The 27019-nt window shown below is 42.7% G+C and overlaps 2 protein-coding genes across 8 annotated transcripts in view; one reads left to right on the forward strand and one right to left on the reverse strand.

Annotated features, from left to right (window-relative positions):
• The window catches only part of PPP2R3A (protein phosphatase 2 regulatory subunit B''alpha), a 33641-nt gene extending 26278 nt beyond the window's left edge, over positions 1-7363 (reverse strand). For 2 of the 4 annotated variants that reach the window (XM_083616243.1, XM_083616240.1), the window contains exons 1-2: positions 6772-6908; positions 9-2386 (exon numbers count right to left, since the gene is read on the reverse strand). In XM_083616243.1, the coding sequence (XP_083472369.1) occupies positions 9-1961 (1953 nt within the window). In that variant the 5' untranslated portion in view covers positions 1962-2386; positions 6772-6908. Of the gene's footprint in view, positions 1-8; positions 2387-3505; positions 3590-5470; positions 6105-6771 lie in introns of those variants that run through there. The other 2 variants (XM_083616241.1, XM_083616242.1) reach the window with 2 other exon arrangements.
• A 4969-nt stretch (positions 7364-12332) lies between these two features.
• The window catches only part of ARMC8 (armadillo repeat containing 8), a 54333-nt gene continuing 39646 nt past the window's right edge, over positions 12333-27019 (forward strand). For 2 of the 4 annotated variants that reach the window (XM_083616272.1, XM_083616273.1), the window contains exons 1-3: positions 12333-12467; positions 18531-18607; positions 25114-25185. In XM_083616272.1, coding sequence (XP_083472398.1) covers positions 12423-12467; positions 18531-18607; positions 25114-25185 — 194 coding nt within the window. In that variant the 5' untranslated portion in view covers positions 12333-12422. The remainder of the gene's footprint in view (positions 12468-18530; positions 18608-25113; positions 25186-27019) is intronic. The other 2 variants (XM_083616274.1, XM_083616275.1) reach the window with 1 other exon arrangement.

Consider the following 27019-nt stretch of genomic DNA (forward strand, 5'->3'; position numbering starts at 1 on the left):
ATTCTTACCTTTATAACCTCTGGCATCTGTTGAATAAGTGCTGGGACAGGCTCTTTGGCAGATGTACCTATGTAGCTTTGCTGAGCAGCTGTGATGGAGGGAGCAGCCAAAGTTTCCTGAAGAATGTGCATCACTTCCTTCTCTTTTGATAAGCTTCCTTTGCCCATTCGGAATTCTACTAGTTCCTGGGCAAAGTCTTCAATACTCTCCAGAATTCGCAATAAAAGGGTTTTGTCTTCATCCTCCATTTTATGACCATTGGTTTCCATGAGTTTTGATAAAGAGGGAGAAGGACTTTTGTCTACAGGTGAACAGACTTTGCCTTTATTTTCCAGAGTCAAAGGTTGGCTAATATGCTTCAAACATGCAGGATTAGTCTTAGTGGTAGTGTCTCTCAGAGTAGCCTCCATTTTCTGTGAAAAATGTTCCAAATCCAGGAGAAGTTTGTCTATTTCCTCTTGATTATTTTTTCTGGATTCACCTTTAGAAATCTGAACAGTACAATCAAATCCTTGAGTGTCTGAGGTTGCTTGGGTGGAGGTTTGGGGCAGCATTACAGGTTGAAATAAAGTAGGTGATGTTTTAGTTGAATTTCCAGCAGAGTCTGCCCTTTCTGTTTTCTGCTCATTGCTGTCTGAATTAACCCGTCTTCCTCTCCTCTTAACACTTGATACACTGCCCAATGCCTTTTCTCTATCTGATTCTTCCATAATGTACAGAGTTTCTGTGGGAGAAATGCAGTCTGACGGGTTTACAGATAGTAACTGAGGTAGCGCACAAGCATCATTTGTAGATTCTAAGTTTTCCTGCAAAACTTTTGAAGAAATCTCTATTGGAGTGTGGGTAAGTTTTGCTGAGGAGTTTGTGTCAGTGCTGTTCTGGTTACCTCGTAAGTTTGAAGTGAGAGATTGCCTTGGCCCAAAGGATGGGGAGGACACAACATCTTCGTATCTAGGTGGCTGTTCATTGCCAAATACTGGAGGAAAATTAGACGGCTGCAAAGCAGATAGGCTATTAATTAGTTCTACCATGTCACCAGGCTCAGTTAGCCCAGACTGTCTAAACTCAAAAGGCAGTTTTTTAATATAAGAAGAAAATCTTGACATCAAATTCATATATATCATTTCAGAATTGGCTAAGGAATCATTACCACTTTCTCCACTGGCACTCCCTGAAGATTTCTTCTTGATGCATTGCTTTATTATATCAGTACACTTCTTCAAGTCCTCAGAGCATTTGAGCAAGATGTCCAAGCACATCTTAATATCTCCACTAGAAGAACCATCCAGCTTGTGCTTTTCCAAAATCTGTGCAAGAAAGCTATCCTCATAGAGAGTCTGCATTGGTAAGGAAACTGTAGAATTCACATTTCCCTCTACTGAGGTGCTGCTGACCTGCCATTTCTCATCTGTTGAGGAATTATGTGACAGGCCAAAGGGAGGAGGGGAATTTTCATCGTTGCTGAAATGGCCATAGATCAAGTCAAAATCTAGTGACCTTCTATTGAATGGGTCTGACTTAACTTTTCTTCCCTTTCTATAGGTTACTTGATTGGAAGAATTTCTGAGTTTTTCAAATGAAAATTCTTTTATTTTCCCACTAGCGAGATTTATGGCTTCTCCAGTGATATCTTTCAGACTTGCAGTGTTTTGAACTGAAGACCCCTTTTTGAGCCTTGGGTTACTAGGAAGGATTTGATGATAATCTTCATCCCCAGCCAAAGAAAGGGAATTTTCAGGCATTGAAAGTCTGTGGGTCAGATCTGAACCTCTAAGGTTGTGTGCAGGGACTTTAATTAGTTCTGCACAAACACTGTGGTGGGCTACTATGCATGCAACTCCTTGCTTAAATACCTGACATGCCCCTGTACAGTAATGCACAGCATGTTGAAGTCGACAATCTATCACAACACTGCTATAACAATTCACTGTTGTTATTACACGTCTATAGGTTACTGCCATAATGATAATTTTAATTGGCTGCACTATAAACTGAGCTAATGATTCTGTTAACTAAGAAAATAATCTTAAAATGGGGAAAAAGTAATCCATTGTCAACTGTAAGGTAGCTGCTGTCTGTGAGAAATTTAACTTAACCAGTGAAATGTGCAAGGCTAATTTATGGCACACTGATTACATTTCATTATTTATTGAGATACTGAAAAGTTATCTCCCACACAAAAAGTACCGTACTGATGAAAAATTGCTCCCCTTCTCTCAGTCTAAATAAATGTTAGAGGTAGAACTGTAGAACTTCAGCCCACTTGAAGAAAAAAGAAGGAATTGTTTTCTCTTGATTTGCTGTATTGAGTTTCAGATGCCATGTAGAAGCAAAAAGCATGTAGTGTGCTTAAACAATCCAACTCTTCCATTAATGTGGAAGATACCTGCAATGACAAATTGTAAAAATAATGTGAAACTTGCCATCGGACTTCACCTGCTACTTTATCTTTTATACATATATTATTGCAATAGTGTATAATTTTATTCATGCTTATTACAGTTGGCCTAATTAGACTTTTAAAACTGGCAATGCAATAGCATCCTCCACTGCCTCTGAGTCTGGTAGGCTTGTCTAGGGGGTGCATGATAAGTCATGCAGCATACACAGGTGTGGTCTGACCAAAGCAGAATAAAGTGGTACTATTACTTCCTTTGACACAGATACTTCTGTATAGTAGCCTTAGTCTCCAAAGTGTTTCCTGAATCATCATTTTAAGACTGTGACAAACCTGCAGATTGAACTAATATCAGGCTATTTATTAGTAACATTTTTAAATCTCGTCCTACCCTTTTTATTATTTATTGTTTAACATCTAGCACGAGGAAGCGCTCTGTGAAACTCTAGAGCCTGCTCAATGCTTTGCAGTTTTTGGTTAGACAAAGTCATAATGTTATTATCCCTATTTGCTTTTCCCCCTAACAGACCAAGAGCACTGCAATGATTTCTGCACTGCCGGGGGGTTGGACTACATGACCCTCATGGTTCCATCCAATTCTACAGTTCTCTGAGTCTACTGCCTGGGGACGGATTGATTATGGCCTCCTCTTGCTCATGTGTGTATATTTAATTATTTATTTACTTAGTGCACTTCTGTCTTGCCTCTCCTCCATCATGGAGCTCAAAGCAGTTCTCATGGTCTCTCAATCTAGACACTGACCAGCCCAAATCTTGCTTAGCAAGGTGGCTGCATCATGTGCTCTCATATTCCATTGCCAGTAGTTGCCAATAATCAGTTGGCAGCATCAGCAATGGATGTATGTTTGTTTGTTCTGTCTTCCTCCTTTCATTCCACTTCATCTACCTCTACTGTCCCTCTCATTACTGTTTAATGACCACCAGCAAAACATACATTCTCCACTTTCCTGCCGATCAGCATACCTCCTTGCAGTACTTTCAATGCCCTAGTTCCTCTGCCCCATGTCCAGCTCCCACACCAAATATGGCAAGGAGGCATGTTGAGGGCCAGGAAAGTACCTTATAGGCAGGAAGGCTGCACACACACCAGATTTTTGTGACAATGAGTCTGGAGATCATGATGCATCCTCTGCTTCTTCTTTTCCAGTGCTCAACATGTTCACAACTCTTTCTGCCAAGGTAAATATGAACCATAGAGGAAGCCAAAGGAAAGCAAATTGAGAAGGAAACACAAGAGTGTTACAATATTGTATTCCACAGGTAAATTAGAATTTATATTCACATGGCAACATAGGTTATATATAAATACATCTCCATCCCTCAAAATAACTATTAATATAGGCAAGGATCACCATTATCTATTTTTTTTCTTTTGCTACACATTTTTCTAGGGAAATAAGAATAACAGGAAGCAGAAGTGGGGGGGTGTGCTTCTAAATCTATAAATGAAGATACCAGATTAGGAATCTATTTGTGTGAATACAAGACTTCATTTTTGTGTTGAGGCATCAAATGTTTCTTACTTAGTTCATAGTGTTGACTCTTGCATTTTAGACACTCTGGTGAAGTAATTTGGAAATATGAAAATAAATACTAGCATTCTCTCCTATGAGGAAGGAGAATCACATGAAAACTAGCAGTCTGAACATTCCTTTTAAAAATCTCTTGTTCTATGGCTATAAGCAGGAATGCAGCTGTACTTTTGTGGATATGTGAATTGGCTTTCCTTTTCCTACTATCAACTAAAAAAGTTAGAAGGAGCTGAACCAGGACTACTCCTAGATATTGTAGTTCTTGAGGGTTGGACTAGATAACCCTTGGGGTCTCTCCCAACTCTATGATTCTATGACACTGTGACTGTTCATGACCGGTTTGCATTGAACACTGGCCAAGCCTGTGGAATATTTGGAATATTTACCTAAATGTCCCTGTAGCTACATGTTGCAGGACTCATAAGAGGACAAAGTATTTTACATTTGCTGATCAAGGAACATCGGAAGATCAAGCCAACGGTCCCTGGGCAAAGCCTAGCAAAGGTGCCCATGGAAAGTTCACAAGCAGAACCTGAGCACAAATGCATTCTTATTAAGTTTCCAAGGAATCCCAGAGATTCTAGCAGCTCAACTTTAAAACACATGTGGTCTATGAATACTGATGCCTTTTGCTTCTTTACAATCTGTGACACAGTACCTAATTTCCCAAGTCTTACTCAAGCACTTCTTTCCAGGCTCAAAACACATGACCTGTTCTTCCTCACCTGAACTCAGACACCAGTCTCTGTCTTACTACACCTGTTGCCTATTTATCTTCGTATCTCCTTGCTTCTATAAAATACAATGCACATGCTGTAGACAAATCTACAGTGTACTCCTGCAAGGTCTCGCAGCGGCGACAGGATCTGACAGCAGAAGCGGCGGTGGCCTGCAAGTCCTCGCGGCAAATGCCTGCAGGGACTCACGGCAGTGACAGGAGGTGACGAAAGTTGCATCCTGCGAGGCCTTGCGGCAGTGGCAGGAAATTCCAGCAATATTAGTGGCAGCCTGTGAGACCTTGTGGCGACACAAGCAGTGGGGCTTGTGAGGCCTCACCGTGGTGGCAATAAGTAGCTGAGGCCTGCAATTCCTCCCGGCAGTAGTTGGAGGCAGTGGCAGAAGCTGTGGCAGCCTGCCTCAGCAAGGCCTTGCAGGATACCTTTGCTTCTGTCTCCTGCCACCAGCGCAAGGCCTTGCAGGCCACTACTGCCACCGCCACGACAAGGCCTTGCAAGCTGCCGTCACTTCTGCCACCGCCACCCACTGCCATGACAAGACTTAACAGGCTGTTGATTATTGTGCCACTGCTGTCAGGCTGCTTTTGCTTCTGCTGCCTAGCAGGCCTGCTGGCAGTCCCAGATTATTTGTATTCACTATGACTCATCATCGTATTTTGGATTATCCTGAATACCACTATTTGGTAGCCAAGCTTCAAACCAAATAATAATAATAATAATAATAATGGGCAAGGTGGGGCACCTGCCAAAGGCCCACAACGTGGCAGAGGACCCATTGCTAACCTGAGATGCTGGGCCAGTTTCCCACTTCTCAATGGGAGAGTTGCATGGCAGCAGCAAACATCTGACTCCTCCCAGCAGCTTCAAATCAAGAAATGAGGCTGCCCCAGAAGCTCCAGCAACATTCACAGGGACTTCTTGGTTAAAGGTCTATTTCTTGTTGGGTGGAGTGTAGGAAAAAGTAATGTAGCACATTTATTTTGAGCCCTGAGGGCTTCTTCAATCACAAGGGTGTTGTTGCTCAGCTCCTTCTTGGCATCTCTGAAGCAGCGAAATGGGTGACTGTTCCAGAGGCTCCTATGATATCATCAGAGCCTCTAGGGTGATCATACATGTCCTAAGTTGAGATGCCTGCAAGGAGCTGAGCAACGGTTCCATCCAGCTCCAAAAATCCCAGTACTCTCAGAAAATATTCTCTGTGGCCTCAAAGCGGCTCTGTCAAGGGAAAATGGGGACTTTGTTTCAGAGAATTCTGCAAGCTGGGAGAGACGCCTAGGAAAAGCAAAACAATACTTCTGCCTCATCTGCACCAAGGGAGATAGTAATAAGGAGCACGAAAAAGTTGCAGCTCTCCTCCAGCCGTCCCCCCCAATGAGAACTTGCCCAGAGTCCTTGCGATATATAGGTGGGCAAAAGGGAGACCTGGTGCAAAGAGAGAAAAGACAGCGGGTGTTGGTGTGTGAAACGGAGCTGCAAAGTGTGCGTGTGTGTCGGAGCAATCACAGGATTGTGTCAAGAGGAGACCCAAAGGCAGAGAGTGTAAAGGAGGTAGGGGAAAGGCAGGAAGGGAGCTGCGATGGGCGGGAGGAGAGGGAGAGAGAAAGGAAGAAAGAGAGCGGAGAAAGGGCGCAACAAGAAACGAGCTGCAACCACCGTGCCCCATGGGCACCTGTGCCCGAGGGCCCACCAAAACCTGCAGCCGGCCCTGACCGAGGGGCAAATCGACGGCTCTCCCCAGGCGTTAAAAGCGGCTCCCGCTCCCTCCCTGAGCCTCGGCTGTCACCCGCTCGCCCAGCGGACGCAGAAGCTGCTGGGGACAGCCGAGGCGCCCGAGCGCCGCGGAAGGCGTTGGGAATTATTGAGGTGCCTCTTGTTTCGGCCCCGGCCGCTCCCTCCCCCCCGCCTCCTGTCCCACCGAAGTAAAACGCAGCATGGATTCAGACCGCGGACGAGGCTTGGGCGTGGGGGGGAGGGAGGGAAAAGCTGCCTCTTCGGCGCCACTTTGCTAAGTTGTTGAGCGCAATTCATAACGAGCAGTTGGCCGTCAGCGCCTGAGGCGGACGGGACAGTAGCTGAGCACCTACCCGCCGCCGGGGCGACTCCCTCTCCCATCGTGGGGCGCTCTTCTTCGGATGCAGCCCTCCTCCTCCTTCCTCCACCCTCCTCCGGGCCCAGGGAGACTCTGCCTCTTTTCCTGTCCCTCCCGCGCGACGAAGGGGGCGCCCGCCGAGCGCGCTCAAGTGGGACTGGAGAGGGGAGGGGAGAGGCGAAGGCGGCGGTTCCCTTCCAAGAGAGGGCCGGGCCACGGGTACAGCATAACAGAGCCCTGCCCGACTGCGACTTCGTGCTAGGGACGCCGCCCGCCGCGCATAGCTCCCGCCTGAAACTATTTCGGTGTCCCGTGCCTTAAGCCCCAGGCGGCAGTGGGACGACGGGTGGGGTGGGAGAGACTTCTGCAGCCGAGCCCCGCGTCCTCTTCGCCCTGCTCCGTCCAAGGGAAACCGCCCTCTCGAGGGCCTTGAGGATTCAGACAAGCTGTTCTCTCGGAGTTCAGGCTCTTAGGTGGGCGTTGAAACAAAAGGCCAACGCCCTCGATAGCAGAAAAATGTGGAGTTCGGCTGGAAGCGCGCTCTGCAGCAGAGGAAAGTTTCGGAAGAGTCGCGGCGGGTCTCGAAAGATTCAGAAACCAGGAGGGGAAGGAAAGCAACTCGGGTTTTTCATTATCTGCTTCTAAACCACATGACTCTGGAGTTCTGGGTCCAGATTATGGAACCCTTGAGTCTGGCATCTGAGAAATGCCAGCTACAGTTTCCTGACTCTTTTGACTCCAGGCCTGTTCCAGAAGTGCACCCGCCCTATGCTATTTGGCTCATACTTGCTTGACTCACCGCACCCATCTTGTATACTCACTCATCAGCTCCTTCCCCATAGGGCTGGAATAGGCTCCTGGTTCTTTATTCCATTCAGTGGGAGGAAGAAGGAACTTGGGTTTGATTTAGCTCTGTGTCCTGAAAGAAGCTGTAGGCTAGTCCAGATCATGACCAATGCTCAAGCTTGGTGCTTCCAAAAATTCAGTAATTCACCTAGGCATGAAGAACTGGAGTTTGAGCACCAATATTTAACAAATAAGCACTGGGCCAGCTCAGGGCTATTGAAGTAAATCACTTGATATGCATTACATTTTATCAAAATACATGCACAGATATAATGAGAAAAAATTATCCTTTTCAAGTTCAGTAGTAAACAAAAGTGGATAGGTGAGTAGCTGCACCTTTCTTCATGGGTTTTCAGAAATTGCTGTTTGTCAGGATCTCCTGCCTAGTGTATTGTTTTTATCTCTTATCTTAATTCTTAAGTTTTTGTTATATGCTGCCACTTTCCCAAGCAGTTAAAGTTCTATGGGCAAGGTTTAGTTTCCTTTGGATGAGAGAAGCAAAAGAGGCACTCTTCCAAAGGCAGCATCAGAGATAACAACTGTACCTCAGGGATGCTTCAGCCAATTCACAATCTCTGACTAGTATCCCAGCTGAAACTGCAAATCTGCCTTTAGCTGACTCTCAGCCTACTTCTTGTCTGGGGTGTATTATCTTCTAAACTCGTATTACTTTCTAAATCTAAAGGAAATCCTAATTCAGGCCACCAGGAAGGCATCCACATTCATTAAGAAACAAAAAGACTATTTTGCCAAGACCCTAACTTCCATCAGAGACCACTTAAAGCAAAACCAAAGTAGTAATCAAGATGAGGCAATTACAGAGAGAGGGCCAAACTGCTAAGCAACATCATGATAGCTGGTTTTTTGAGAATTCTACTGGTCAGGAGGATAGCCTACCTCATTCTCCAGTTCCAAAGTAGCCGAGCAAGACAATGCTCATGAGTTTCATGGCTTGTGAGAAATTGCTACCGTAGGATCTTTTGCCTAGGGCATTATTTGCCTTTCCAGTCCAGGTGAACCAAACCAGGATAGTTGTTGTGAAGTAGCCCTGCTTGTCAGTATTTCTGTCTAGACAATAGCTGCTGCTCCAGTCCAAAAATAACAAATCTAGATAGGATGCACTTGTACTGGTTTTACAGCTGGTCATAAATAAAAATGTTTCAGGATCTGTTAAGATGTTCTCTCTCAGACTATGTGTAGCAACCATCACAGCTGGTATTTGTTCATTTGCTTTACTTGTTAGGATTTCCTGTATTAGCTCTAGGTATTGCAAAATCATATAGAACATACTATGCCGGTTTATGATTTGATAGGAACTGCTATCTGTAAAGATCTGTTGCTGGAAACTCAGCTTGCCTTTCTGTTGCATAGAAAATAATATTATAAAAAACACCCTGTCTCAGTATCTATCTGTGGGACAGTAGCTTATTCTCTAGTAGTTCAAACATTGCAAAAAGACAGTGGCTGTCCTGGCCACTAAAACACACAAAAAGAGACATTTTTTTTGGTAAGCAAAACTTTATTCAGGCAAATAACAGTACTGTCTCAGCAGCAGACACAAGGCTCAGGTGTCGTGGTTCAGAAGTTCAAGAGCGGAGCAAGAAGTTCAGAATGGGACAGTAGCAACAAAGATCTCTCAACTTTCCATGTCCTGCTCACCAAGCTTTTAAAGATGAGGCATGGCACACTCACTTGCCTTGTGGAAATCTTGGGATTGCTCCTTGGGGTCTGATCCCATGTATGAAGGTGAGGCCCAATTCTAGGCAACAAGACTGCACCTTCCTGCTACTCACAGCTCACTCTTCCCTTGGCTGTTCCAATACCTCCCCAAGCTCTAACGAGGCTTTCCATTTGGCAGGAAAGTTGGGGAGGAGAGCTGGCACCTTGCTCCCCCTTCTGAAGGGGCTCAAACTGGGGTGGAAAGGGGAGATCTCCTCATGCCTCCAGCCCAGGTTTCCATCCTTCAGTTCTCCTGTTTATTCCTCCTCCTGCATCAGAGCCTGCCAATCCAAACCTGATCCCAACAGCACTGCAAGGCTCATGGGGTCACTTGTGCCAGTCTCGTGGATTAACAAAAATTTATATATGTTTGAATTCTGGAACAGAATCTGCCTTTTTGGTCCACATATAACAAAATATTAAAGCTGGTTTTCAAAACAAAAAAACAGTAAATCAGTATCACCTTGTTAATTTGTAGAAACACCATGTGTGTGATATGTCGGAAATTGCATGCTGTGAGAAATTATTTAACTTAGTTTCATACAAAGAACATTAACTGTAGGTATACCATATAATGATAGCAGGTTTAAAAACAGCACTATAACGTTATTGTCAGGATGTCCTACCTTTTCATTTGTACTTTCTCTGGTCCACATTTTAGGGAGAATGCCTGCATTAGGCTTATGAATAACAAGATGTAATTACATGCACAGATCTCCCACCTGCAAGGTTGGTTATTTTTTATTTTTTTTTAACCAAACAACCAACTATTTGTCAGGACCTCCCATCTGTTTAGAAACTAATTATTTAGTTCAGGGGTACCAAAACTATATTAAGTTCATTTGATTCCCTTTCTTGGGAGTAGCAAAGAATGATACCTAGCTTTCAGAAAGTTTTGCTTGTCACATTGTTGTGTCTGAACTTCTGCTTTCTCTTAAATTCAGTGGCTTGCTTGTGCTTTTCTCATAAGGTTCTGTGACATAATGCATGTTGTGGGCCTTACCCGAAACACAATCTGCTTCTCCAATCACAATATAGCAAAATATCATAGCTTGGTTTTATTTTATTTTTTAAATTTTCAGGATCTTCAATATTTGTACCAGTTTAGAAGTAGCAAAGCTAAGTAAGATCTGCCTGTGGTAATCTTATGGGTTATGGTAAATTGCTATATGTCAGAATCTCTAATAGCAAATTAGAGTTACAGTGGCTCTATAGCCAACATATAGCTACTGAGAAACAAGAAGGAAGTATCAGCATGCTCAGAAAACCCCAAAGTTTGCAGAAGTAAAAATCTTTAAGAAAAAATACTAAAGGAGCAAAAAAAAACTGCCTCCCACAATACAGACCCAAAAAGACTGAGCATGTGCTTAGTGGCCATTGAAAGTTTTAAAATTTACTAGATTTGAATAGTGCAGTAAAAATGGGTTGGCACATCCATTTACAAAAGAGAGCAGGAAAAGGGGCCCTGCTTTGTCTTGGGATCTTGAAGACTGACTAACTGAAAATTGGCCACATCTCTGTTAGTCGTATCATCATTATTCCCTGCACCTCTGCACTCCAGGTCTATGCTAAGCACATGTTTGCAGCTGGTTTTGTTTGCTCATATGTTCAAAACTATGCTGGTTACATTGCTTGAGCTGCTGGGGTTATATCTAGCTAGATAGGGTACATGCACATTTTTTTAAAAGAAAAGTTTTTTGATATGCCAGATTTGCAAAAAAGCATTAAATAATTTTAGATTGTCTGCTGCTTCAAGCCAGACAACAATTTGGAATCACACACATGAAGACTGCCACTTCCTTTCACCCTCTCTTCCTTTCCCACCTGAATCTGCAAGGACAAACTTTAGTTCTAAAACAGTTGTTTGAGGAAGAGTTCTGTGCAAAAGGGTGTTTTATTTTTTATTTTAAATGACATTTTTGCTGGTAGCTGCTTGTTTAGTAATAGCTAATTGTTTGCATTCTGCAACAGGCCTGTCAATAGACTCCTTATATGTTCAAGTGCAGTCTGCTGCTCTGTCTTAGAAACTGACCAGCCAGATCCAGGCAGCCATACAGATGATGAGCCCTTTATCGTTTTAGAACACCTGGCACCTATCTTTTCATCTTCCAGGATCCTAGAATTTCAATCTCTGTGCGCTCACCTGAGAGTGAAACCCATTAAACAATGGGATTCACTTCAGAGTAAGAGTGCATGACTGGATTGTTCTCTTTCCACTGTTGGCCTATCTCTGCTATTCATCAAATTCTTTATCATCTTGCTTGTGTACTGTGTACTGCATATGAAACAATGTACCACAGGGCAAGTTACTGCAGTTGTATGTTGTTGCTGTATTTACATGAAAACTAATAAAAATTATTTTGGGGGGAAATTCTTGATCATTTTCCCTCCCTTGCTCATCTAGTGTTGATGCAGCCCTTTAACGCAGTCTATGTCACTTTTGTACAGCACCTAATCTGTCTAACCATAAAATTTAAGGGGATGTATAGATTCTGAAAATTACCGTGCATGTAACCATAACCAAGGAACACCGAGTGAAAGTCAGTGGAAGCGTTTATAGGGTTATGGTCCGGGGTTGGTGAAATTCTCTGTCTCTCGCACACAAACAGCGATAGCTCAATTTTTCCTCCCACTCACGGCCAAGGACAGATTCGGACAGGTGGTTTCGACTCTGCGCACGCGCAAAAGCAGGAAGCCTCGCTAGCCTCCCTGCGTCTCTCATTGGCCCAGCGCCGAACCGTCTCTAAAAGTAGAGCTGGCGCGTAACGATTCTTCTTCATCCTTAAATTCCGCAAGCAGGTGGGAGTAAATCCATCTACTTCCGGCAATAATCCCGCCCACCATCCCTCCCTCCCTCCCAGTCCCCGTTGGCGCGTGCGCAGTGTCCGCCTCACGAAGAAGCAGTTTGTTTTTTTCGTTAGCTGATTCGAGCCGAGCGGGGCGTACTCCCTTCTCCTCGCTCTCCTCTCCCGGCGATGTGGCCGCGCATGGCGGCAGCGGCGGCGGCGGCAGCAGCAACAGCAGTCGTGGCTCCGGCTCTCGCGTGGGGTTGACCGGCTAGCACTTCTGGCGCGCACCAAGATGGCGTGTGTGTTGGAGACGCCGCTCCGCATGAGTGTCTTGTCGGTGAGTGGAGGCCTGGGGCGGCGCGGCAACGGCGGCAGCCGGAGCAGCCGCCGGTCCGGGGGAAGTGAGTGAGGCGCGGCGAGGCTTCCGTGGGGCGGCTCTCCCTTACCTCGGCCTGGAGGCGGCGGGTCCGGCCGTGCGGTGCCTGGCGGGGCGAGCGAGGGACTGCCTCCTTAGGTTGCCCGTCGCGGGTCCCGCCCTCGCTGGTTGCCCGTCCCGTCCCGTCCTCGCCCTCGCCTCCCCCCGCGGCCTCGTCTTCGCACTGGCTCCCTTTCCCCTTGGCGGACGTCCGTGGGAAGGAGAGGGCGGCCGGGGTGGGAGAGAGGGCTCCTCGGAGGAAGGGCGACGGCTAGCCGTGCCGCGTCAGACCACTTCTGCGTTTAATCCCTGCTCAGATGTCACAGGCATGATGGCAACCGGCCTCGTTGGATTCTTGTGGGAGTGAATAGCTTTCCCAGCTGCATTCTTTTCCTGTACTACGGTACTTATGGCCTTGCGTGGTTATTACTACTTTTTAATTTTTTACTGTAGTTCACAATGCACAAAAGAAAGTCCACATTGCAACGCGACTGTACCCTCCAAATGTAGCATTTTTCAATGCCCACTCTGCCTTCGTGTTCTCTTGCCCATGTGCCAGGTTCATGAAGGTCCTGCTGCAGCTGTCCAGTCTTAGTGGAGGTGTACTGTGCGACTTAGGCATCATTGCAAACTTGGCCACTTAACTTGTTGGACTTGTATGTCTAGATCTTTTAAAGAAAAAGTTTGTTCCAGTTTCAGTATCCATCCATAGGGATGCTGCCTTTGTACAAAAACTGGCAATTCCTCCTACTTTCACCCTGAGAAAAGAAAGTAGCTACATGTTCTGTTGCTTGTTGAACCTTATGCACAGGAAGTGAGTCGAGGTCAAAACCAATAGAAATGAATGAATTTAAACTAACTTACCTGGATTGAGGCTTGTATACAAGCTTTCTTTCAACTCACCCAAGTAAGAAATTGAATTGAAAATTTTGATTACATTTGCCAGGACCTGTGTCAACTTCTGTCAACTTGTTCTGTTCAATCCTGGTTTGCTGTCTCTTGCTTGTGTGGACTCATTTATGATTCCATTCTCATTCCCTGGCAGCAGTCAGGCTTGATTACAAACCATATCAAAGTTTTTTACTCTTCTGACAAAATGCTAGAATTCTCTAGGATCTCCCTCTTGAATTAGATTGGGACAGAAAGCATTGCCTAGTTTGGTAGAAGAAGAAAAATATTTCTTAATTGCAGAAAAGGGTTATTACCTAAAGTAGTGATCTTAACTTCATTTTGATAGTTCTGATGTGTAAAACAATGCTTGATCCAAGCTAAAAATCAGGGTAGTCAAGTTGAACAAACTTTGTAAAGCTTTTAAACTTAGTTTCTCATCGTGTCTTTCTGTGATCTAGTTGAGATTCCTGCATTCCTGCATTGCAAGGGGTTGGACCAGCTGAGCCTTGGGGGTCCTTCAAACTCTGATTCTATGATTCTCTATCTGGATGGTGAAACCCTAAAATAAGAGCAGTTTGCACAACATTCCACATCTCCTGCAAGTTGTCACAGGGTGGTACAGTTTACAAAGTGTTAATTGCACCAAACATTTTAGTCTCTGAGATGCTGCATACTTTGTTGCTTGAGACTATTGCAGATCTTCTATTTACTTGATGCTTTTTCACTTCTGGCAATCTTGGTACCTATCTCTTGGTTCCAGCAAAAATGAGCCATCATTTACAAATTGCTACCTTAGACAGTCAGATGGAGGCCCTAAAAGTTGCAGACAAGTATAAGTCAGGTATTCATATAGCCACCTTTACAGGTAAGTATCAGCTGCAGAGAAATAAATAATAGCTTAAATTGAATTATGTGCAATTTTTATTAATGCTAAATTTAATAGGGCTGCTTTTTCTGTCAAAAGCTTTTTGTAAACAATATCTATAAAACACCTATCTGCATTGAATAGGCTGGTTTCTGTCTCCCTCTCTCTATTTTGAAGTCTTATCCATCAAGGTTGAGCTTGTTGGTCAGTTATTGGGAGAACTGGATCCCTAATTAAGTTACCCACATAGATGGAGAAGTGCTACTTGGATTAAAAGATTTGGAGAAAATCTCTTCTTCTGCTGCATCCCAAGTTTTCTGGGTAGTTCCACCTCAGAATCCTGGCAGAACCTTTTATCTTTTCTTCCTGCTGCATGGCAACAAATTGGAAGTCTAGAAGCATTGTGGTGGCACTCCTTCCACTATGAGATTGTCTGCATTCCTGTGGATCTTGCTCCTCCACCATAGGTGACAGGAATGAGAATCGGGGTGAGGGTGTCTCCCCATTTTCTCTCTAGGCTCTGTTATTACAATATGGGATTAAATGACTATTCAGTATGTTGGCTGCCCCAAGGTGAGAGAGCCTGTTGGTGGAACCAGTCTCTCTCTCACCCCCACCTCCACAGGGTGAGAGATGGCAGGGGAGTTCATATACCCTAGGTAAGAGATAGGGTTGGCTTGCTTGTTGGAAAAGCAGTATACAAATATTAAGTAAAATTAAAAGAGCACTTTGATTTTAGGAGTGAATGGGCTTGTGTATGTAATAACTCAATACAATCAGATTCATAGGCAGCAGCACCAAATGCTGAAGTGCTAGCTCTAGCAAGCACTGGAAAATATTTTAAATTTGTAATGCCAGCTTCAGAGTTTTCCAGTTGCTTCAGTCATCAAATGTCCTATTCTAGTTCATGGCACCTGAAAAGGGAGATGCATCCTGGTATATGTACAGGTAATGGTCAGACTTAGCGTGTGAGAGATAATAAATAAAGAAGATGATGGAGTTGGAGATATAGCATGCTGAATTCAGTAGCCAACTCCTCTGCTCATGCTTGGTCTTGAAAGTATATATATGAGAGCCATGTGCATATTAAATATGAAAGAAAAAACATATTTCCGCATTAACGTTTTGTCCAGAATCTTTAATTTTTTGGCAAAGAAATCTAGTCATTTGTTGGGGAAATCACTGGATTTTAAGTGAAACTGGAGTATAATCTGTATGCTATTGGGCAATGGCTTTAAACTGTGTTCTGTGGAAACCCTCCAGAACATATCCCAGATTCACCTATAGGAAGATCAGTAAGAAAAAGCTTGCCAGCCATAGGGCTGTGCAAGAAATCGCTGGTATTGAAATGGCATTGAAATGATATCCTGATAAGTGTTTCAACAAGGCAATATACCGTATTTTTCCCTCTATTACACGCAGATTTTTTCTCCTAAAAAGTAAGGGGAAATGTCTGTGCGTGTTATAGAGCGAATGTGTGGTCCCTGGAGCTGACAAGCGCGAGTGAAGGCAAAAATCAGGCAAATATCAAATCGTCCGGAGAAGGGAGGAAAGAGGAAGCTGCTGCTTTCCTGCATTCTGCCTCAGGGTCTTACTGCCCACCGGCTTCTGTTTCCTTACTGTGTTTGCTCAAACGGAACAAAGAGCAGAGAAAACCCCTCCCCTCCAGGCAAGCAGAGTGGAAAGCTCCTCTCCGTGCGTCTGGGACTCGAAGGCAACATGCAGGTTGGGGGGGGGGGAGAGAGAGAGAGCTGGCTGGCTTGTGGGGGGGGGGGACTTTTGCCTTCCTTTCCTCCCTCCGGTAAAACCCCTCTCCTGCATTCTTAGCCAGCTGCTTCTCTGCACACCCCTCTCCTTGTCGCTTCTATGTTTTTCCTTCCCTCCCTACTTAAAACGTGGTTCCAATCACGGATCCACATGGATCCTCAGGATCTTTGCATTGAGTCACCCCAAATTCACCATCAGATCACATAGCAATGATCTGATGCAAAAACAGGGCTGCAATGCTGCAAAAACATGGTTACAAAGCACGGATCCACATGGATCCTCAGGATCTTTGCATTGGGTCACCCCAAATTCACCATCAGATCACATAGCATGTCCATGGCTACAGCCTGCACCAAAAAAATCACGCACCCACTGTTTCCTGGGGCTGCAATGGTGCAAAAACATGGTTACAAAGCACGGATCCACATGGATCCTCAGGATCTTTGCATTGGGTCACCCCAAATTCACCATCAGATCACATAGCATGTCCATGGCTACAGCCTGCACCAAAAAAATCATGCACCCACTGTTTCCTGGGGCTGCAATGGTGCAAAAACATGGTTACAAAGCACGGATCCACATGGATCCTCAGGATCTTTGCATTGGGTCACCCCAAATTCACCATCAGATCACATAGCATGTCCATGGCTACAGCCTGCACCAAAAAAATCATGCACCCACTGTTTCCTGGGGCTGCAATGGTGCAAAAACGTGGTTACAAAGCATGGATCCACATGGATCCTCAGGATCTTTGCATTGGGTCACCCCAAATTCACCATCAGATCACATAGCATGTCCATGGCTACAGCCTGCACCAAAAAAATCACGCACCCACTGTTGCCTGGGGCTGCAATGGTGCAAAAACGTGGTTACAAAGCATGGATCCACATGGATCCTCAGGATCTTTGCATTGGGCTACCCCAAACTCACCGTCAAATCACATGTCTGTGGCCGCAGCATGAAGCACAAAAATGATACATCCACTGTTTCATTCAGAATTTTTTTTTCTTGTTTTCCTCCTCTAAAAACTATGTGCGTGTTATGGTCAGGTGCGTGTTATCGAGCGAAAAATACGGTACCTGTGAACAAAAGGTGGAGACTTGACAGCTTCCCAGGGGGTAGCTCAGCTGAATGGATACTTTGCAGGCAGCAGCTCTTTTGTTTTGTTTGCTCTCTCACTCCTCCCTCCCTCCAAAGCCCTCCCTCAAACCAGCAAACTCTATCTTTCACACTGTCTCTCCTTGCTTTGTTTGCCCTCCCCTTGTTGAGAAATAAGGAGAGTGGCTGTCTGCAGCCAATTTACCTGTAACCCCTTGCAAGCACACAAACCAACTCTTTAAACCAGGGGTCTGCAACCTAAGGCCCATGGGCCACAAGCGGCTCATGGGGGTCATTTAACCAGCCCCTGAGCCACTCCCGAACTGAGCCGCCTGCTCAGTGAGTTCCCACGCACTGTGCTAAACTGGCGCAGTGCAGCGTGGGGACTAACTTCTGCGGTGACAGAAATCGCGTCTGTGCAGATGCTGGAAATCGCGGGTGCGCACGATCCAGCCCACGGAGGGATCTCTGCTGCACTGAACCGGCCCAGGCGAGGTAAACCTTGTGACCCCTGCTTTAAGCCTAACTTCCTCCTCTCACCCAAAAGAGCCCAGCTAATTATGCAGAGCCTGCTAACAATCCAGGAGGAACTAAAGTGCAATCTTGTACATGTTTGCTTGGAACAAGTTGCTTGGATTTGTAGGGTTTCCATCTGACTATACACATATAGAATCTGACTGGAAATGCAAATAAGCTAGGAAATGTTGACAGACTTAATATCAAATTAGGGGTTAAAAAAATCAGCAAAAAAGCAGGTTACAACGTTATTTCTCTGCAGAGCAAAATGTCTTTAAGATGCCGGAAATACTTATGCACATTCTGAAGTTAGTTCTTCATATCTATTCTGTGAACTTGGAAAGTACACATAGGGAATGTTTTTAAAAGGGCTTCAGTTGAACAGTAGCTCACTAGTGGATGATGTTCATCTAATAAATCTGAAAGCAATATCTGACTATTTCTGATAATTGCTTATAACTAAGCATGGCTCCTGAGTGTCTATAGTGCTTGTGCTTAAACTGGCATAGGTTTATATTTCTTACAGGAATTATTGTTACGCATAATGGTTTATTTCAGTGCAAAGAATCAAAACATGCTCACCAATGTATTTATAAATGGGGTGATATGCAACACTGTGAGCAGAATTCCTGTCCTCCCTTGAAGCCCCCTACTAGGTTGGTGTGTGGGGTCTGTACCTGGGAAGAGAGGGAGGAGAAGTTTTGTGAGTTCTGAGTTCTGAGCTCACATTTGTTGGAAATGCATACAAAATACTAAATTATATCGGTGTGTTAGCTTCCTATGTACTGTTGCTTCCTTGAGTATTTAATTTTAGAATGCTAAATGTCTGTAAATGTCTTTGCTTCCAGGAAGTCACGGCTAGCAGTCGCCACTATGTTGACAGATTATTTGATCCTGATCCCCAAAATGTCCTGCAGGGTGTCATGTAAGTAATATCTACTTGTATGTTATCTTGCCATTAGTTCTGTGGGTTTGTGTGAAGCTTTTCCAGAGCTTGCTTTTACAGGTGTATAGCTATGCATCACTTACTTGAAGTGTTACCGATGAAATGTATTTTGATACTACCTTCATGTAGAATAGGTAACAATTCTCTTCTTTACTAAGGCTGCAGTACCGACTGCATTGAAGTCAGAGGTATTTACTTTTGAGTAGATATGGTTAGGATAACACTGTTAATCTTTTTCTTTTGATAGTATGAAGGTCTCTAAGTTACTTTCTGAATTGTATTTATTGCTTTATCTTCCAAGCCTGATATAAATCTCCTTCTTTGCTGTCCCATGCTAGTACTCACATGCACTTGGGATGAGAATCCCTACATAGAATATTTTAAAATACAGACACACTTATTGCACTTTGCAATATGGATGCAGCTTTAAGCAGCCCGACCATTTCCAGGGGAAGAAAGCCCCACACTGCCGGCCCTCTTCTAGCCACAGGAGCAGAGCTGGCTAGGACTGGAGCCAGGTTTTTCTCCTCCCGCCTCTGCAGCTAGGGGGGCCTGGCTTATAGTAGTGTAAGCATAACTTTTATATGCACTGGGAAACAAAAACAAAAAAGCCATTTGGGACAGGGAGCTCATATATTTGACACTCACATAGGATCCTTCTCATAATGCTAAATTGATTCAGCATACAGTCCAAATGAGGCTATTGAGCTAAGACTGTGGTGTTGTTTTTTGGAGACTCTGATTTATGAAATTGATTATTATAAATAATATACTAGCACAGTTCAGACACAAGAAGGAAACTATGGTTTCTTCCTCTGTTGTGAATTCGATATGGCAGGCCTCAAGCTTTAGCATCTCTGTCACATGTCAGAGAAAGAGAAACTATTCTTGTATTCTTTTCCTATACCCTCCAAATCATGTGCTCTGCTCTACAATTTGTTTGGTTCTCAAAGTTTGATATTTATGACTCTAGAAGCCAAGCATCATCTTGGTAAAACAACATTGCCTAGTATCCGCTAGTCCTTGCTTCTGGACTGTGTCCAGTGCTGCAGCTCTGCTGGTGCAACTGACTTTTATGTGTTCCGTGGAGCTTCCTCTTCCTCTCTTGTCACGTTCATCCCCTTGCACTCTGAAGATAAGCGCTCCAGTGTTAGGAACGGCCTAGAACAGATTTTGAAGACCCCAGCTGGGGCGGGGGCAGGGGACAGAAGTCCTTTTTCAGCAGCAGAACCCCACAGGTGCAGCATTGGACAGAAAGATTAAACTCCAAGTAAATGATCTTTAAGAAGATAGAATTTTTCATGCTTGTGGGCTGCATGACCATGAAGGGTCTGGATTATACTTCTAGGTTGTACAAAGATACTTCTTAGTAGCAAACCAATGTATATTTATTTAAACTATTTTTATTCAGTTCTTCAGCCAAAAAAGGCTCCCAGAGTGGCTTACAAATATCAGCAATAAAACAGTTCCTTCCCTCAGTCTTGCAGCCTAAAGGGCATGACACACAAGGAAAGGCAATTGGGAGGGAAGGGGGGGGGTTTGGAATCTAATTCTGCCACCATTTGTTAGTTAGCATTCTTGTAGTAACCATCTGAATTTGAAAGATTTCAGTGAGAGGTTGAAACAAAAGTTGCTGGGCTTTTCAGAACAGGAAAAGTAAACCAAGAAAATAAATTTCTCAATTTGATTCTTTCACCGATCTGTTAAAAAATAATCTCACTCCTGCAAATAACACTATTACACAAAGGAGGAAAACTAATAGCATATGTGACTGAGGATTCTATGTCCCCCACATGATTTGACCCATAGCTTTCAAATGAGTAATGCTTTCGAGCCATTCCATGAGCTTTGCTGTGACAGGCCAACTCCATCAGTCCTCTCCCCTTAACTGTCACCTTGGGGCAGCCATTGCATTAGGCAGCCTTAGTGGAAGCGATAGGAAGCAGGAGGCTCATCCCATCAGCTTTGCTGGAGGTCCAGTTCCATCAAACACCTTCTGCCCCTGAAATTTGCCAGGAACAACTGTTTAGAAATTGGTGCCTGAGTTTTGATTTTGATTTTCCTCTTCTTTCCCTGTTCATTGCCTATGTGTGTTGTTGTGTTTTTTTTAGATTGGAACCCATGAGTAGGGACTGTCTTGTTGGATTGTATGTAAACTGGGAGCCCTTTTGGCTGAAGAGTGAGGTACAAATGCCCTAAAATATATAATCTTCTGACCCTTCTCCAGCTCTTTCTGCAAATCTCAGAACAATTCAAATGCTCCTCTCCTTCCCAAGCCTTGTACTTTAGGTAGTTACAGCTGTTTTAGTATATTAATCTGTTAACCAGTTTCTCCAGACACTTTAATAAGGGATTAGTGCATATACATCAAAATATGTACCTCTGTTAAACTGACAATGTAAACTAGTTTTGTGGCAGGTATGCTGAAAGAAGGTGATATTTGTCAGCTTTCGTTGCACTGAAATGTTTAATAGGTATTCTGTGATTGTCAGTGAAACTGAATTTCCTACTTTGGATGGTGGAAGCTTCCCTGTTTGGGATATGTGATAGTGCATGCTTATTAATCTATCAGAACTAAGTATAGCTATCCTATAATGAAGAGATTTATTTATATGACACTATTTTTTCACATACGTGTAACTTTTCTGTAAACTTGGGAGTGTAGTGTCTTAAGACCACCATGTCTTTTTCTCTGAACACAGAAATATATTTGGCATTTGTTGAGCACTTAGAAGATTTTGTTCATAAGCATTTGAATAATGCAATCTTTTCTCTGTTGCCTTTTCTTGTTCTGTGATGTTGGTCATATGTGTTTGTGGAATTCTGTATGTTTTAGTGACTTACTGAATTCCAAATTGCTATCCTCATGTGAAATTCCATCTGCAGAAGTAGAAAAAAATCTGAAGTAGAACAAAAATTGCAGTATATTGGGGGAAAATATTTCCATTTTTGGTCTAGAAGAGCATGTAATCACTTTCATGACCAACGAGTTTGTTAATTAATTTGTGTATATGCCATACTGCTATAAAACTAGAAAAGTATTACATATGTTATCATATCCCATTTTATGATGGAGTAAAAATGGTGGCCACTCTTCTTTAAGGTAGATTATTGCTCTAAAATCCTTCCCTTTTGGTTAAGCAAAATACCCTTTAGGACACCACTTTGATTTCACCTACATTTAGCTGTCTGTGTTCCAAAAACAAAGCATTTTAACTCTTAATTGGTCTAGTTGGAACCTTTTGCTCCAAAGATTTTCACCTGTGAGCCTTCAGAAACAGTATTCATGTGCCGTATTTGCAAGTGCATATGAGCATAGCTTGTCTGGATCTACATTCTTTAGGACTGCAAAATGCTTTGTTTGAAGGTGTCACTTTGGTTTAAATATAATGCTATGGTTTCACAAGGTGACTACAACTAATTTTACTTGAGTGGAGCTGTCAAATTACTTTTTAAGATGGGAGGAGGGACTGGCATGGGGAAAGACTAAAAGGATATATTTTATTGCCAGTAGGTAGATATTAGGAAATGTATATTGCAGATAGGTTTTGTAATGAAGGTTATAGCACTGAATGCAGAAGCAGATGGCTTCTGTTCACCATTCTTTAGCAGCACCTGCCTATATCTAGTATGCATTAAATGCCTCCATTTTCTTCATAGAATGGGGGGGAGTTGGGGGATGCATCTCAGTTTGTGCCAGAACTTGCAACTGTCATTTTTCTCTTAAATTGTACTTCATACTTGTGCAATGGCCATTCTGGCTTCATCAGTATACAGAATAGAGATTTCTTGCTGTACTTAGCCAGATAAAATTGTGTTTGATCATTGGTAAAACTACTGTATATCTGTCAGGAGGTCCTACACACAAGTAGGAATCCAGCAGAGACACATGCCTGGCTGGCATGTTCTCTCCCTCCTGGTCAGTCGTTCGGAAGACTCAAAGTCTTTCTCCATCCTGAACATCACAGCGGCTGATGCCTCAGAGGCATCAGCACGCTTCAGGAACAGCAGAGTATAGGCAGTGTAACATACTCAGTAGCTCAGCATTTTGGCTAAACTACTTTATTTACATATAATACACTCAGAGCATTCTAACTCAGCTCCTTCCTCATCAGCATCAAACAGGAAAGGGAAAGAACAAAGGACAAAAATCCTCCATCACGGAAACACAGTAATAAAACATCCTGTCTCCGTCACTTCCCACAATGTGGAATGAAAACACACACCGTCATGTGATAAAAACAATCCCATGATTGCAACACGGGGAAAGAATCCTAACAATATCCTGGTACTTCCTTCATCTCCTTTGATATTCAGATCCAGAATGTATTTGATCTTTGTGGATTTCTATCACATAGGAAGAAAAGGAGCTCATTCTGGCCACATGTCTTCCATCATCTTCATGGAACAAGACACAATTTTTCCTTAGTTATCTAGGTCCCAGGCCTATAACAAGCTGAGGGTCCCAGAAACAAATCCTGTTTTAGCCATGAACTCAATAGTTGACTTTGAACGAAGTAATATTCAGTGACCTAGTTGCATATGGTGAGATGCAACTTTGTGAATGTCCACTCAAGCAACACGGCTTCTCCTTCCTGCTCCCAGCTCCCTGCATGCCCCCAGAATCAGATTTGGAGGATTAGTAGACCCTTGAGCAGATTTTGGGAGTACATGGGGAGCTGGAGAGGGAAACGAGAAACAAGCAAATTTCTGTTGCACAAGTGGGCAGACATCATTGAATGTCACCCATAATAGTATCAGTATTGTTACTGTTATCCAAAATATAACATATATAAATTGTATAAAATATAATTTTAAAATCGAAGGAGATAAAAATTAAAGCAGTTAAGTGTAAAACTATTTAATAAATTTCTCAGCTGACATCGACATATCAACACACCTTCCCAGTTACTGATACAGTTGTGCATAATATTGCACCTTATTACATTCTGAAACAATATGAAATTTATGATAATCAAAAGCATTGTTCTGCTTGCAGCATGGGAGGTAGTATGGCTCCAAAGATCAATTGCTGGGAATTGCAATTTTTCAATTTTGGCTACAACAATCTCTGGCATGTCACGGGCTGATTTCAGATTACAGGACTCCCTGCCCATGTGTTCCCCTTCTGCTGGGATTCAAAAGTCCCTCTATAGGTACCATGTGGTTTGGGGGGCCTCAGTATCAGGGCAGATGGGGTGGGAGTGAGGCTAAGAGTATTGCTAGTGAGTAACATTACTTTCTCGCCCTGTGGTTGGTGGCCAGGGCTGACCTACTTCAATGATATAAAGCTCATGACTGTTGCATGTTATTCAAAGACTTGCAGTACAGGGCTTACTCTGAGCACAGTGGGACTTCCGTCTATGAGGCTTTCTCCCTTGAAAGTGTGTTTAATTTTACAACCTTAATCTCTTTAATTCACAACTCTACGGAATTTAACAATGGCGTGCTAAAAAATATGTAGTCGTTCAGTTGGAAACTTTAGCACTGTAATTTTATTATTAAAATATTTACTTAAATCTAAAACTGGTAAACTTCTTCCAATGCAAAGTTAATAAGGTCTTCATAAGAGATCAGTGTCACCTTGGGGAGATAAATGTGATATCATAGCTAAATGTTCATCTCCTCTTTACTCAAAAGTGTGGAAAGACAGTCACTTGAGCATTCTTTGTTGCTTCTGCATAATATTTGAAGGGGTATTTGAATTGTACTGTCAATTGTTTTTAGAGGAACAAACGGTGTTGTCGTCCTCTAAAATTCTTATTAACATCATCACTTTCTTTGGTTCCAAAAGATTAATTCCTTTTCAGTATCAAATTGACTGATAAAAATATAGAGAGAAGTAGGAAATAGCCTTTTTGTAAATGCAGAAAAGGTAAGATGATGATAGGAAATAAGTCTACATTCACTATGTTTGAATTGAAGTTGGAATGAGGAAATTGCTGGAGGAGACTAGAAAAGGTTTGAGGAGAATAGCTACAGGTGTGTGGTGCTGCATCATAAATATGATTGAAAGTTGATGGTTGGCATAAAGATTAGCATCAAGGAAGCTTTGTATGACTGTAATTTCCACTGAGGAAAATATTTCAGTATTTCATTCTACTGTGATTTTAAATTCAAGACAAGATAGGTTCTCATCTTATTACATATTTCTTTTCCATTTTTTCATTGACTGTGCACTGACTCTGTACATCCTTATTTTCTTGATATTGATAACTGTCCTCGTCAATGATTTCTTTACCTCAGCTCACCCCAGTATGTGAGAATGAACATCTCTGTTATTTAAATAACTGGGTCATAGAAAAATACCAGAGATTCAAATTGTTACTGAAAGTCGTGGGGACTGTTGCTTGTTTTTTTTTGTTTTTTTTTTAGTGCTTAGCTTTTTTAGAGACTATTGATTTTGGTGGAACTGAATTCTGCAAAATTGAGCCCTTAGTACCTCAGCATAATTTACTAGGGTCTTTCTCTTTCTGGATTTACAGAGATATGAAAAATGCTGTAATTGGAAACAACAAACAAAAAGCCAACTTGATTGTTTTGGGAGCAGTTCCAAGGTATGTCCTCTGCTACTCTCCTTTTCACTGATTCACAGCAGGTCTCAAGTTAAGCTATTAAGATACTGGCACTTTAATTTGACTGTCTGTCATTTCATTTGTCTTTTCTTCACTGTAACTGAGATTAGTATGTCCAGTTCCTAGTATAAAACTAATTATGCAGACACATTTATACTACAAAAGTTGGGTTTTATGGGTGATACCCACATTTCTCAGAAAATACTTTCCCAAACATACTTGCTTAGTAAAGCCTCTTAAGATTCAATGCAATTTGAAACAGCTTTAATTTTTCTCTGTATCCCACTTACCAAAAATAAGAAATGTATAACAAAACATATGATTTTTGTATTTCTGTAAGATGTTTCAGTTTGGGCTACAAAGTTTAATGCCTTTTGTAGGTCATACCATGTTTTTTTGTAGCCCTGAATAAACATAAGGACTCTGAGACCTGCTGACTGTTAGTCTTGTATTGCATCCCTTTTGCAGTTTGTTTAGAATTCCTAGCTTCATGTTGCATTAAAAAAACAAACAAACAAAAAAACAAACAAGACTGGAAACTGGTTGATTTCTTCTGGAAAACCCTTTAGTTGTAAAACATCAAAATAGTTGCATTTCAGTCTGTCTACCTGATGCTGATTATCCCCATAATTTCTTAGAACATTGTTTAGCATTTTTACTGGTTGGCGTCTTTTTCTTCTGTTTTGTGGGTATTAGATTTTGCTATGTACAGTGGTACCTCTGGATACGAACGGGATCCGTTCCGGAGCCCCGTTCGCATCCTGAAGCGAATGCAGTCTGTGCATGCGCGGGTCACAATTTGCCGCTTTCGCGCATGCGCGTGACGTCATGTTCGGCACATGCGTGAGCGGCGAAACCCGGAAGTAACACGCTCTGTTACTTCTGGGTCACTGCGGAGCGCAACCCAAAAATGCTCAGCCCGAAGCTACTTCAACCCGAGGTATGACTGTATTAATTTTTCCCATAAAAGTGTAAACATCAGTTTCAGTAACTGTCATTTATGAACATAATCAGCATACCTCAGCTACTTGGTATAGGCACTTCATGAATCTCTCTTAAGTTTTATGATAATTAAAAAATAGATGTTTAAAGACACATGAGCATGTATTTTTATATATGCAAGTTTAACTGAATTGTGCCTCTTTTCCATGGAATACACACATTTACTAGGCCATCTTTCAGAATTTTGTCAGGTTTTGCTGACACTGCCTTCTCTGTATGAGTTAGATGTTATCATTAAAAAACAAACATAATTTCTGCATAATGTGGCATGACTTCTGAAATCAACCCATGTTAAAGTTCCTCTAATATCTTTCACTTCAAGAAGGTTTGTTTTACCTTCAGACAAGAGTTTATTTGGAAAATTTTCAAGACAAACTCTTAAACTAATGTACTGTATCACATGGTGCAGTTTCAATTTACTTATAAAAGAAGAGTGCTGCCACTTAGGTTCTTGACTTGTGCTGGGCAAAGGAAATGTGTACAGCTTATGGGATGTTGACTTTTCTTGTAATCTTCATGCTTTTCTTTCCTGCTGTAGCATCACTGTACAGGAGTGCAATTTCCACAGCCACCACAACTTGATTCCTTATGTTGAATTCTTGTAGCCTTACTAAAACAAATGCAGTACGCCCCTCATTTATGTGTATCTCTGTTTTGATAAATTGGACAGAAGGTACTGATGGCTGTTTGTCTGGAAGGAATTTTGTGTGTCTGATAACTTTTATCAGACTGTCAGTGACTATTTCTTATGAATTCTTAGTCACTGAAAACAAACCAATTTATAGAAAGGCAGTGTTATTTGGCATAACTCAGC

This window comes from Podarcis filfolensis, assembly GCF_964270895.1.
Source record: "Podarcis filfolensis genome assembly, chromosome: 5".
In the NCBI taxonomy this organism is placed as follows: Eukaryota; Metazoa; Chordata; class Lepidosauria; order Squamata; family Lacertidae; genus Podarcis; species Podarcis filfolensis.